A 14,333-nucleotide genomic window follows, 5' to 3' on the forward strand; every position below is an offset into this window, starting at 1 on the left:
GGGTATTAGAAATAAATGTTATTTAAAGGAAAAATAAGTCCAGGACCAGCTGAAGAAGAAGCATATTTGCAAGATGAAAATTGAACTTTCCAGCAATTCCATCTCTGGATATGGACTCAAAAGAACTGAAAGAAGAGACACTGGAAATTTGTACAGCCTTGTTTATCGCAGCATTATTTACAAAAGCCGAAAGGTAGAAGCAGCCCAAGTGTCCAACAACAGATGAACGGATAAGCAAAATGTGGTATATACATGCGATGAATATTAAAAGTCTTAAAAAAGAAGGAAATTCTGACATATACTACAACATGGGTGAGCCTCAAAGACATCATGCTGAGAGAAATAAGCCAGTCACCAAAGGACAAATACTGTATGATTTTACTTACATGAGGTAGTTAGTGGAAGAGAGTAATTCATAGAGACAGAAAGTAGAATGGTGGATGCCAGGGGCTGGTGAGGAGGGAGGAATGGGGAGTTAGTGTTTAATATGTTCAGAGTTTCACTTTTCCCAAGACGAAAGAGTTCTGGAGATGGATGGTGGTGATGGTTAATGACAATGTGAATGTACTTAATGCCACAAAACTGTGCATTTTTAAATGGTTGCAATGGTAAATTTTGTTATGTCTATTTTACCACCATAAAAAGTACTTATTTCAGTATCTTGTCATAGAAAAGATCCAACTTTTTTTTTTTAATTAATGGAAGGTAATAGAGTGATGGAGATAGAGAGGCACACATGGGACACGGCCTTGACCTACCACCTTTGAAGGGAAGGTGCTACTTTTATATTGAAGGGTGGTCTTTTTGTTCAAGGTTTGCTTCATCTTTTCAATTTAGTTAGCTAGGTCTATGATTGTTCTCACTGCAGTTTTCCGTCAGATTTTAGTAATATTATTGCCACCTTCGAAATCTGTTTACACAGAACATGGTACGTCTCCTTCTCTCATTTTATTATTCAGGCTTCCTCATTAGTTTAGAAAATTGTTTGTTCAATAAAGACCTATCTTATTTGATCCTGGTCTCTGAATCCCCTGGATTATGGCAGGGATTTTACTCTGTGATAATCTCCCATGAGAACTGCCCAAACAGCTGTGAAGCCAAGAGAGAGCTACAAGGGGTGATCACATTCTCAGGCACAGCAACAAGGGACCGAAGCCTACGAAAATGAATCTTTTCTGCTTTTCACTGGTGAGTTTCTTTACATGCATCATTGATATCCACGTTTTTATTTTATTGTATCAATTAAAAGGAATGGAATTAGGGATACCCTAAACCTCCTATGTGGTGATAAATTAATACATTTAGGGTCTCATAAAAAAAATCCACATGAGAAAGAAGAAAAGGATGTTTTTATTAAAGCACTTAAGCCAACTCATTCAGAGGCAAGTAATTTAACAAAAATATATATATACATATACATTTATCTAAAACAATTACTAGTTATTTAACATTTTGATGCTGAATTTTTTTTTGATGCTGAATTTCTAAGAAATATAAACGGCATTTTTGAGGAACTATTTTATTTATTATAAATATGAGAAAAATTTTTGCAAAATATGCTGCATTTAGGTTACTTGCCTTGCTCTGAGATATCCTAGAGATCAAAATTTCCTCTTTACTGTTTGAATAATGAATTCCGTTTAATGTTGGCTATGTTAAACTACCATGGAGGCAGCTTTCTGAGTCACACAGTACTGTAAATGCGAGGTACAATAGATTATTTCCAGTCCTGCAGATGTGCTCATTCAAGGTTATAAGCACTTCTCAAATTCTTTTTTACATTATTACCTTTTTTTTTTTTTTTTTTGGTTTAGCCTGAAGTGGATCAGTGAAAGTTAGCAGGTAGTCATAGATCTGGAAATACTTTATAACTCTAACCTGCAGTTGTGACCATCTGCCAATGCTAAAAATGAATTTCAAAAATAATTTTATTCATTTCTATCTGTGTTTGCAGCAGTACATTATGCCTATTCATTGGTTTTTCAAGATATGGATGGGAGATCCCTGTCATTTGTGGAAATAAAATGGTTTACTTTGATGTTTGTTTTCTTTCCAAATTGCAAATAAGATTAACGTAAGTGCTAGAGATGGTGCTGACATAGGTTGTAATACCTAAACAGGAGGCATTTTAAGCCAAGATAAGGGATTTAATCTTGGAGCATCTTGAAAAATAAAATGCAATTGTGAGTTGTGGCAGGCTGAATCATCGAGTTCTGATTGCCTATATAGTCCCAATTTACAAAATAATTGCCGGTGCTCAACTTTGCTTTGTGCCGGATAAATCTGACTAGAGAAATCCCATTTCAGGTGATTTAAGTGGTATTGTGCATTCTTTTCTAGTCGATCTAAAAGAGCTGTATGTGATTTATGTGAATATACTTCCTATGGAAATAGGCAGTGTAGCAGCAGAGAGGACGGCATTCCGAAATCACTCGGAATGGCTCTATAATCAGTATGCTAATGTTACTGTAACATAGCATGGCTCAGCATAGTGTGGCATACGTTTTTAGTCCTGCTATTGAAGAAATCTAACCATCTAATGAGCATCACTGTCTTTCTCTGCAATTGAGGGAAAGGAGCATGTACTCCAAAAGGATTGCTTCAACACCATGCCTCATGGACTCAGTCTGACTGCAACTCTTTTCCGTGTTTTAAAGTTGTCCTTAAACATTTTCTTGTTCGGAAACATGTTTGATTAGATGGAACCATCATGAACACTGAAATATTTTGTTCAAGCATTCCAAAGTTTGTCAAAGTTAATGGCTTTCATAATAAAATGTCCACAAGGTACTTGGAAAAAAATCAAAACTATTTTAGGTGCTTTTTATTTCTTCCTGTGGGGTAAATAAATAAAATTGTTTAGCGTATGGGCTCTCAACCAGGGTGTTGTGACACCCTACTGTGCTGTTATGAGCTGTGACAAAGGGGTGGGGTTACAGCTTTCGCCAGGAATTTGTGCATAATTCAAAACATTTTGTCTGTGCCTATAGGAATGTGAACATATGGGACAGGCATTTAAAATAAAGAGAATAAAAATCACTGATTTAGTGGAAAGAATGATTTCAGAATTAAAAAGTAGAGGTGTATATTTCTATATTGATCTTTAAATCTGTAGGAAGGAGGTGGTTTTAAATATTAAGCATCAAGTAAAGATTACCACTAAAGAAAGCCAGAGAAAGAGTTAAGCATTCTCTTATTTAAGTGTAGGGGGAAATTGTAAATCTTTTAGTAAATGGGGTTTTTAAGAGAAATAATAAAGCAAACTTAATGAACTACCCATTCTGAACCAAGGATCCTATAAATAATCCATTAAAGGTGATCGCTGTTATCTTGGATCTATAAACTCGAAATGGGGTCTTTCAAAAGGGAGGCAGGGATATCCTTTTATGTATGCCACTCTGACTCCAGAATCTTTCTTACAGTTTTAACATTGTGATAAGGCTTTTAGAAGACTTGCTCATTAGAAGCAGGATGATTTTCTTATTGAGCTCATCGTATAGTTACTGAGTTTAACATGATTTTGTAACCCAGTAAAGTTACAAATCAATTATCCCTGCACCATTTCTTCAGTGATTTGTAATAATGCTGCCTCTATTTTATTTGGACTCTATTCTATCCCTTTGGTTTATCTCTACCCCTTTCCTTTTACCTGTTCTTTTATTAGGGTAATTCTAATGCTAAGGGAGACATCTTATTCAACAGAATTCCCTCCCCTTGTCCTTCTTCAAAATTTGGACTTCTTAAGTCTTTGCGCTTCTAGGTAAATTTCAAATAATATGAAAATCTTTGATGGGATTTTGGTTAAAATGGACTTAATCTCACATCATCTTTAGGGGAAATTGACTTAATTATGGAGTTGAGTCCTCCCATCCACAAACATGTGTAGCTTTTCATTTATTCAAGTTTTCTTTTATGGACTCTTAAGATATTGTATAATTTGGGGCGCCTGGGTGGCTCAGTCGTTAAGCGTCTGCCTTCGGCTCAGGTCATGATCCCAGGGTCCTGGGATCGAGCCCTGCATTGGGCTCCCTGCTCCGCGGGAAGCCTGCTTCTCCCTCTCCCACTCCCCCTGCTTGTGTTCCCTCTCTCACTGTGTCTCTCTCTGTCAAATAAATAAATAAAATCTTTAAAAAAAAAAAAAGATATTGTATAATTTGCTCTATAAAATTCATGCACATCTTTTACTAAATTTATTGCTGGGGATCTAAGAATTTTGGTTGCTGTTGTGATTATTTGTTCCTAATTTGTTTCTGCTGATTTATAGATGCATTATTGACTTCCTGATATTGATATTGCAAGTAAATAATTTTGCTGAATTAAAAAAATTCTGGTAGTCTATGTTTTTTTCTTAGATTTCCCATACAGATAATCTGTAAGTTTTCCTCTTCTTTGGTAATTATATCATTCTCAGCTTTTCTCTATCTTCTTGTCACATTGACAAGTAAGAATGCCATAACAGCAGACACCTAAACCTGTTTCTCACAGTCAGGTATTACTCCTAATTGAGTCTTCCCGAGGCTTTTGATAAATAATCCTACTGAGGTTAAGGAAGTCCTGTCTTTTCCCCACTCGCTAAGATTTTATCGCAGGTGAATAATAAATTTTTCAAATACCTTTATTATTTCAATAAATTTCAATAAATTTTCTGTTTAATATTTTAAAAAAGACATCTAAATGTTGAAACATCCTTATATTCCCATGTTAAATACTGATTGACCATGGTGTATTTTTTTTTTTAAAGATTTTATTTATTTATTTGACAGAGAGAGACACAGCGAGAGAGGGAACACTAGTAGGGGGAGTGGGAGAGCGAGAAGCAGGCTTCCCGCAGAGCAGGGAGCCCGATGTGGGGCTCAATCCCAGGACTCCGGGATCATGACCTGAGCCGAAGGCAGACGCTTAATGACTGAGCCACCCATGCGCCCCAGACCATGGTGTATTTTTATGCAGACTACTAAATTTAATTAAATTTAAATGTGTACATCTCATTTAGAATTTCTTAAAACTATAAGTAAAATTGGTCTGTAACTTTTCTTGAACTGACAAGGAAATTCTGTCATTTTATTTTTCTAAATACCTATTAATATTATGTTGTAACATCTTAATATACCTTCCACACTTCTACGTGAATGTTCTGTGTGTTTTCGCATTATCCTTATATGCTCGTGATCTCAGGGTCGTGAAATGGAGCCCGGCATCTGGCTTCATGCTCAGCGGGGAGTCTGCTTGAGATTCTCTCCCTCTCTCTCTCCTTCTGCCCCTCCCTCTGCTTGTGTGCTCTCTCTCTCTAAAATAAATAAATAAATCTTAAAAAGGAAGACTTTTCCAGGAAATATCATTTTATTTTTTGCGTCATAAATCTCTTTTATTGCAGGAAGGCTCCATGGACAGCTTATATGAGCCAGTCCCAGAGCAACAAACTAACCGAGAAAGCACCTCTGTCAGGACTGGTTCTCTTATCTCACCTTTTGCAGAGAGTGGAAAAGCACACGACAGTCTCTTCATGGTGAGTGAAGCCTCGAGTTTTGTGGATTGCTCCTCTATTATATATTTAGGATCACTTGCTTCATGATACCGGTTAATACAGCAAAAACCACTGAAAGTTCTTCATTTACTTTTGGTTTCTGAGTTTCTCTTCATTGTTGTCTCTTTCATGATTTTAGCTTATTAATATAAACTGCCATTTATAGAGTATGTATTATATAAGTTAACTCAGTTAATCCTCAAAGCAACCTTAGGACAAAGAAATATATCTTTTTTGAGATTAGGAAACTGCAGGAGAGAAAGCAAAATAACTTGCTAAAGGCTATATACCATGAAGTGTTAAAGCTGGCAGTTAAAGATATATGGGTCTGCCTCAGTAGTTCATCACTAGGGTACTGGTAATCAGGTCTTTGGGATGGAGGGAGGGAACCCCAGATTTGTAGCATTTGCCGATTGCCTGGGTGTAAATGCTTCTACCGTGGTCATTTTCGAGCTACCAGTGGTTTAATAATAGGCTTACAATACCTGAATATTTATTTGTTCATTATCTCCAGTGCCAACAGCAGCATACCAGTGGTGGCTTTAAAATCTGTGCTAACCACTTTACTAAGCTGCTCTTTATATTTATGGACACACACCGTGAACTTACAAAGCATGAGTATTACTAGAATGCAAATGCAGATAGTTTTTTTGAATTATGTTTATAATTACTAGAGGCAGAGAGTTCTCAGTGCTCTGCAAAATTGGCCCTGTCCCTGTTTAACAGTGCTGGCTGTTCTCATAGTTGATTGTGCTGTATTTAAATTAATCCCATACTAACAAACTTATTTTGCTTCTCTTGTGGCTTAGTACAATACAAAACATCCTATGTCTGTTACAAATAAAGAACTTCCCTATACTTATAGGGAATGATCATACTTTTCCCCAATAACAACACAAAGATTAATATCCGAGTCCTTTTTTATAAGTAGGTGATGTCATATATGACATTATTTGTGTTGATCCTCACAATAACTTTAGAGAGGTTCAGAAATGTTGAGAAAGGGGGCGCCTGGGTGGCTCAGTCGGTTAAGCATCTGCCTTTGGCTCAGGTCATGATCCCAGGGTCCTGGGATTGAGCCCTGCATCGGGCTCCCTGCTCAGCGGGGAGCCTGCTTCTCCCTCTCACTCTCCCTCTGTGTCCTCTCTCTCTCAAATAAATAAATAAAATCTTAAAAAAAAGAAATGTGGAGAAAGGTTACATAACTTTCCCAATTAAAAAAAGGGTGACCCAGGATTCAAATCCAGAAAAGTACCTTCAAGTTTTATACCTACCTTCACACCTACCCGTTTTATTCCTGGGGGACATTCTTTGAAAACCTTTTTTGTGTAGCTTACAGATGTAAGCAATGTCACATTAGTTAGCAACCAAGTTCAATAATAAGTCTCAGTCAGTAAAAATAATCTAAAAAAATTTAGTGTAGTGGAAACTCTTCCCTCAATCATACCCTTTTCAATATCCATGAAGATGTTGATGTTGACAGATATGCAGAAGAGGAAGCAGCAATACATTTTACATATTAATGTGAGAGAGTGAGACTTACATGGAGACTCTCAATTGACATTGCAAAATGTTTGTAAGCATTTTTACTCTATAATTAAAAAGAAAAATTGAATAGGCTGAAGAGCCTGAAGATATTTCCTTAAATGTGTTAGTTTAATAAATATGCATGAAAAATAAACAAGTTCGTGGCCAAGCAGTCTACTAGAATTTTTATCAAACTTCCTTACATTGCAAAGTAGATGAGAATAATGAAAACATGATTTAAATTGCTACAACTCTCTCTCCGTGTATATATAGAACACACACATATATGTATATAGTTATGCATATCATGTATATAGATATATATCTCCATATTTAATTTTAAAATTTATGCATACATACAAGCATAAATGTGTATGTGCGTGTGTGTATACACTTTTGAAAGGCAACCAGTTCAACCATTGATTCTTTTTTTTTTTTTTTTTTTAAGATTTTATTTATTTGACAGAGAGAGAGACAGCCAGAGAGAGAACACAAGCAGGGGGAGTGGGAGAGGGAGAAGCAGGCTTTCCGCAGAGCAGGGAGCCCGACGCGGGGCTCGATCCCAAGACCCTGGGATCATGACCTGAGCCGAAGGCAGACGCTTAACGACTGAGCCACCCAGGCACCCCTGATTCTACTATTAATTGTTAAATTGTACCAGTCCTTTCAAATTACCACTGACATTTTATTCCTAATAAAAATGATTCCATAGCTTGGATAAAATGAAATCAGTCTTTTGAAAAAATGACATTTAGTGATTTAGAACTTTCTCTCTGAGCCTCTGAAGAATGGATCATTTTTTTTCCCTAGTATTCTCACTTCCTTTTTTTCCCCCCTAAATCAAGGGAAGAAAAGTTTTGGACTAGTCTTGACAGTATCAGAAAAAAGTATTCTTTTCGATTCATGTTCTAGAAATATTATAAAAACACCCCTAAAGTTCATGGAGTTATATCTCAAGCTCCCAGTCCTCAACCCAGATGTATCTGTAATCTTCCCAGAGAGGAGAGGTGCTCTCATACTCAGACTCTTTAGAAGCAACCAGACAGCATATCTAGTTGTTAACAGTGGAAATTAATAGCCCATACTAAAAATAATATCATTTGTCATATGAATTGAAAAGAAAAATCTGGGGTACCTGGGTGGCTCAGTCAGTTAAATGTCTGACTCTTGATTTCAGCTCAGGTCATGATCTCAGGGTTGTGATATCAAGCCCCTCACTGGGTTCCATACTCAGCATGGAGCCTGCTTAAGATTCTCTCCCTCTCCCTCTCCTTCCCCCCTACTCTCTCTCCCTCTCTAAAAAACAAAAAAGAAAGAAAAGAAAAGAAAAATCAAAATGAGAGAGGAATCCTAGGCTTCCTGGCTTCCCTTAAACATGTTTTATTTATTCATATTTATTAGGAGTTTTGTGAGGTAGAAAACACTGTTCTAAACAAGGTATGGAGTTATATAGATGCATATAGTTATATAGATCTTATATATAAGATAATCCAGACTCCCAGAGGAGATGATCCAGTGTAGATCAACTTCACATTTAAGGGTTGAATAGGTATTAAAGGGAAAGAAGTTTATTTGAGGATTTTTTTAAATTAAAAAAAAATTAATTGAAGTATAGTTTACATATACTATTAGTTGCAGGTGCACAACATAGTGATTTGACAATTATCTACATTATGATATGCTCACCATGATAAGTATAGTAACCATCTATCACCACACAAAGTTATTACAATATTATTGATTATATTCCCTATGTTCTACTTTTCATCCCTGCAACTTATTTTATAACTGGAAGTGTATACCTCTTAATTCTCTTCACCTATTTTGTCTATCCCCTGCCCGCTTCCCCTCTGGTAACCACTAGTTTATTCTTTATATTTATGAGTCTCTCTTTCTGTTATTGTTATTCATGTGTTTGTTTTGTTTTCTAGATTCCACATATAAGTAATGGTGTTTGTCTTTCTGTCTGACATATTTCACTTAGCGTAATACCTTCTAGGTGTCTCATTGTTGTCACAAATGGCAAGATTTTGTTCTTTTTATGGCTGAGTAATATTCCATTGTGTATATATATAACACATCTTCTTTATCTATTTACCTATTGATGGTCACTTAGGTTATTTCCTTATCTTGTCTATTACAAACAATGCTACAATAAACATAGGTATGCATGTATCCTTTTGAATTAGTGTTTTCATGTTCTTTGGGTAAATACCCAGAAGGGGAATTACTAGATCGCATGGTATTTCTATTTTCAATTTTTTGGGGAACCTACATACTGTTTTCCACAGTGGCCATACCAATTTACATTCCCACTAACAGTGCAGGAAGGATCCCTTTTCTCCACATCCTTGCCAACAATTGTTATTTCTTGTCCTTTTGAGACCACCTATTCTGACTGCTGTGAGATGATATCTTATTGTGGTTTTGACTTGAATTTCACTGAGGATGAGTGATGTTGAGCATCTTTTCATGTGTCTATTGGCCATCTGCATGTCTTCTTTGGAAAAACGTCTATTCAGTATTTTGGGATTTTAAATGAGGAACATCTGAAATATCCAGCTTCCATTTTAATTACAGTTCCATGAGGGGCTGGTAATGGAGAGCTGGTCTAAAGATAAATCAATTTAAAATACAAGACTTCAGGGGCACATGGGTGGCTCAGTCATTAAGCGTCTGCCTTTAGCTCAGGTCATGATCCCAAGGGTCCGGGGATCGAGCCTCACATTGGGCTCTGTGCTCAGCGGAAAGCCTGCTTCTCCCTCTCCCACTCCCCCTGCTTGTGTTCCCTCTCTCGCTGTGTCTCTCTCTGTCAAATAAATAAATAAATAAATCTTTAAAAAAAAAAAATGTTTGTACCTCTGCCAATTGGGGGTTAACTGGATCGGTCCTGAATTATCCAGTTTGCCGTCTGTATTGACTGAAGTAAGCAAATAATTGTCAATTTTCGCTTATATTTTGTAACCCATAAATTAAATTGGTAAGAAATTTGAGCCTTTTCAAAATGAGCTTTAAATTGGGGTGTGGAGTAGGGGCAATGTCCCTATTATTTATATGTTGCACAAATATTCATTCAATAAATATTTGTAAGCTAAATGAATGGATCAGTGAAGTTCCATTAATCAAGCTAAAGGAAGTCTTAATAATGAAGTATGTATTGAACAGACATTTCTCCATCAAGAAGACGTACAAATGGCCAACAGACACATGAAAAAATGCTCCACATCACTTGGCATCAGGGAAATACAAATCAAAACCACAATGAGATACCACCTTACACCAGTCAGAATGGCTAAAATTAACAAGACAGGAAACAACAAATGTTGGTGAGGATGAGGAAAAGGGGAACCTTCTTACACCATTGGTGGGAATGCAAGCTGGTGCAGCCACTCTGGAAAACAGTATGGAGGTTCCTCAAGAAGTTAAAAATAGAGCTACCCTATGACCCAGCAATTGCACTACTAGGTATTTATGCCAAAGATACAAATGTAGTGATCCGAAGGGGCACCTGCACCCCAATATTCATAGCAGCAATGTCCACAATAACCAAACTGTGGAAAGAGCTGAGATGTCCATCAACAGATGAATGGATAAAGAAGATGTGGTTCATATCTACAATGGAATACTACGCAGCCATCAGAAAGGATGAATACTTACCATTTACATTGGCATGGATGGAACTGGAGGGGATTATGCTAAGTGAAATAAGTCAATCAGAGAAAGACAATTATCATATGGCTTCTCTCATATGTAGAATATAAGAAACCGCACAGAAGATCATAAGGGAAGGGAAGGAAAACTGAAGGGGAAGTCATCAGAGTGGGAGAAAAACCATGAGAGACTCCTAACCATAGGAAACAAACTGAGGATTGCTGGAGGGGAGGTGGGTGGGGGCTGGGGTAACTGGGTGATGGGCATTAAGGAGGGAACATGATGTGATGAGCCCTGGGTGTTATAGGTAACTGATAAATTATTGAACACTACATCTGAAACTAATGATGTACTATGTTGGCTAATTTAATTTAAATAAAAAAATTTTTTTTAAATAATGAAGTATGTATGATGCAGTGTCGAAAAGCATGAGCTTTAGAGTTGGGCAAATAAGAGTTCTCATCCTTACCAGCTATTTGACCTGGGAAAGTTGCTCAAATTCTCTAGACCTCGGTGTCCTTCTCTATAGAATAACAATCCCCTGTATAGGTTCAGCTGAGTTCTGTTGCTGGAAGACAATCTCCTCTTGATCCTCCTCCTCTCCACATGCAGGAATGATTTAGCGCAGAAGTTAAAGAACCTGAGAAAGGCTGCAAACTGCAGCCTGAGGGGGCCTGGATTTTATGGCCATGAGCTAAGAGCCACTTTTGCATTTTAAAAGATTTGCTTAAAAACAAAAGCAAGGGTGCCTGGGTGGCTCAGTCGTTAAGCAGCTGCCTTTGGCTCAGGTCAGGATCCCAGAGTCCTGGAATCGAGTCCCACATGGGGCTCCCTGCTCAGCGGGAAACCTGCTTCTCCCTCACCCACTCCCCCTGCTTGTGTTCCTGCTCTCGCTGTCTCTGTCTCTGTCAAATAAATAAATAAAATCTTTAAAAAAAAAAAAAAAAAGTAAAGAAGCCTGTCAGAAATTGCCTCTGACCCCCAGAGCCTAATATATTTCTATCTGGCTTTTCAGAGGAAAAGTTTACTGACCCCTAGAGCTGTGCAGTTACAAACACAAGGGGCAACTGAGTGCTTGAAAAGGGGCTGGTCCAAATGTGAATGGCAGGAGGGGTAAAATACATGCCATAGTTTACAGACTTCGTATGAGAAAAGCATAAAACAGTTTAATTAACAATTTTTATGTTAATTGTTGAAATGAGAATATTTCAGATACATTAGGATAAATGGAATTTCACTCATCTCTTAACATAAGATGGTGGCCTCCACGTCACATCCCACCTTTCAAATGTCACATGGATGCTTATATTCTGCCAGACTTAAATTATATCTGTTCTCCAGGCTTTAGGAAACTTGTAGAATGTGGTTTTTAGCCTTTTGGCTTCTGGTGGATGAAGGCACACCAGAAGGAAGGTGAGGAGATGTTAAGTGTTATTCTACTATGTCCACCATCCTTCCTTCTGAGACTTTTCATACTTATTATAATTGGCATTACCATCCTCAAAAAAACAAAACAAAAAAAGAAAATCAGTGCCCTTTCACCTCTGGAACTCCTTTGCTATGGACAGGGAGGATGGCTAGCTTTCTGAAGGTGGCTCTCCTTTGTATCTGTAGAAAATAATTTACATCATCCCTACTCCAGGCTTACAGTATTATCCTAACATTTAAAATGAGTTACAACTCTTCTGTAATATTTGGGTCTTATAAAGTGGTGATAAATTAAGACTTCTGATTTTTTCCAGTTAAGATGGAGAGGAATGATTAAAAAAAAAAAAAAAAGACTAATACTATTACAGTAAAAACTAAACCACGGGGGCACCTGGGTGGCTCAGTCAGTTAAGCGTCCGACTCTTGATTTGGGCTCAGGTCATGATCTCAGGGTCCTGAGATCGAGCCCCATAGTGGAGTCAGCTTGAGATTCTCTCACTCCCTCTCCCTGCTCATGCGCTCTCTCGCTCCTTCTCTCTCTCTCTCAAATAAATAAAAAATCTTAAAAAACAAAACAAAACACCTGAATCACAAACAAAAGAGCCGCTATAAAAAGACTTTGCTACGACTTTTGGCAGTTGTTCTCAAGAGCAGCTGGGCTTCAGGATCACCTGAAGACACATACATCTAGACCCTCCTCTGGGTCTACCGTATCAGTAAGAAAGGATTAGAGTAGCCCCGTCCAGTAGAAATATAATGCAATCCACAGATATAATTGTAAATTTTCTAGTAGTCACAATGAAAAACTTTAAAAAGAAACGATGTAATTAATAAAAAATGTTAATGAAACATTTTACGTTCTTGTTTTTAAACTAAGACTTTTGCCTGTATTTTATGCATCTTAAGTCAGACGCTAAAGTGTCAATGGTTAAAGTGAAATCATAAAGGTTGTGTATTTTGTACCCAGCTTCAGTTTCTAAATTAAAATTAATTTAAGCTAAATTAAAATTTAGTTCCTCAGTCACACCAGCCATCTATCAATTGCTCAATAGCCACATGAGGCTAGTAATGGCTTCTGTATTGGGCAGGGCAGGATGAGAGGCTTGAAAACTGCTGGTGGTATTGAGGCATCAAAGTAACCAGATAATATCATACTCCACTTCACTTAAGGAAGTATAGATATTAACATATAAAAATACTTGATGATAAACATTTAATTATATACTTGCAGAAGGAGATGAGACAATAGGGAACAGGTGTGTTATCCAATGAGGAAACTGAGATTAGTGACTTGTATGGAGAGACAGATGGAGTCAAGACTGGAGTTCTGGCTTCCCAAATACTTATCTTGTCCTTTGGCCCCTCTGCCAGAAGTGTGCGTGAGAGAGAGAGAGAAAGAGAGGTATGAATGTGTGTATACGCAAGAGTTAGAGAAGGCAAGAGACAGGTAAGTGGCAGAGTGCTTTTGGGAGATAAGAAGTGAAGAGGAGCAGAAGACAGGAGGATAAAGAATCCGATCTTGTAATATATATGCTAAATATAATCTGATGATATAGAGAACATAGCAGAAAGAACTTGAGATGGGCAATGCAGTTAATAGACTCGAGTTTATTCTTGCTCCCTAGGCGGCTGAGAAATGTGTGTCCTTGACAATGTTATTGAACTTCTCTGACCCTAAATTTCCTAAGCAATAGAATGTGGCTAAAAATGTCTGCCTCTTGGTTTGTAGTGAGGATCAAATGTTATAACACACGTTAAGCACCTGGCATAATGCATGTTAATGTTCATTTTCCTTCCTTCTGCAACCTATCACACCAGGGCAGAGTGATCCTTTAATTTAATATCCTTGATTAAATGACTTTAAGTCAAACTCTCACTTGAGCTCGGATGTCGTTTTAAAATAACTGCTCAAAAATAATTTGTAATCAACACTCCTTACCTAAAAGCATTGATTTTTACTGGGCTGGACAAGAAGAAGCAACAGGATTTATTGTTGATATGCATTAGAACACCCAAGATTTTAATCTCCACAAATTGCCTCAAATCATGAACACTCAGGTTGAGTGCAATGTTTGACAATTCAACCCTAGATTTCCCATCATGTGTAGACAGCAGTGAACAAGAAAATCTATCACAGGGACTCTTGTTTGCCTAATTCCTATTTCAAGGTGTTTTTTTGGTTTTCGTTTTGGTTTGGGGGAGT

General features: G+C 37.3%; 1 protein-coding gene across 1 annotated transcript in view; it reads left to right on the plus strand.

Annotated features, from left to right (window-relative positions):
• Window positions 1–1,070: 1,070 nt before the first annotated feature.
• SAMSN1 (SAM domain, SH3 domain and nuclear localization signals 1) overlaps window positions 1,071–14,333 on the plus strand; it is a 135,553-nt gene continuing 122,290 nt past the window's right edge. Inside the window, 3 exon segments of the mRNA XM_021679282.2 lie at window positions 1,071–1,138; window positions 1,140–1,188; window positions 5,375–5,506. Coding sequence (XP_021534957.2) covers window positions 1,071–1,138; window positions 1,140–1,188; window positions 5,375–5,506 — 249 coding nt within the window.

This window comes from Neomonachus schauinslandi, chromosome 1, assembly GCF_002201575.2.
Source record: "Neomonachus schauinslandi chromosome 1, ASM220157v2, whole genome shotgun sequence".
Classification (NCBI taxonomy): domain Eukaryota; kingdom Metazoa; phylum Chordata; class Mammalia; order Carnivora; family Phocidae; genus Neomonachus; species Neomonachus schauinslandi.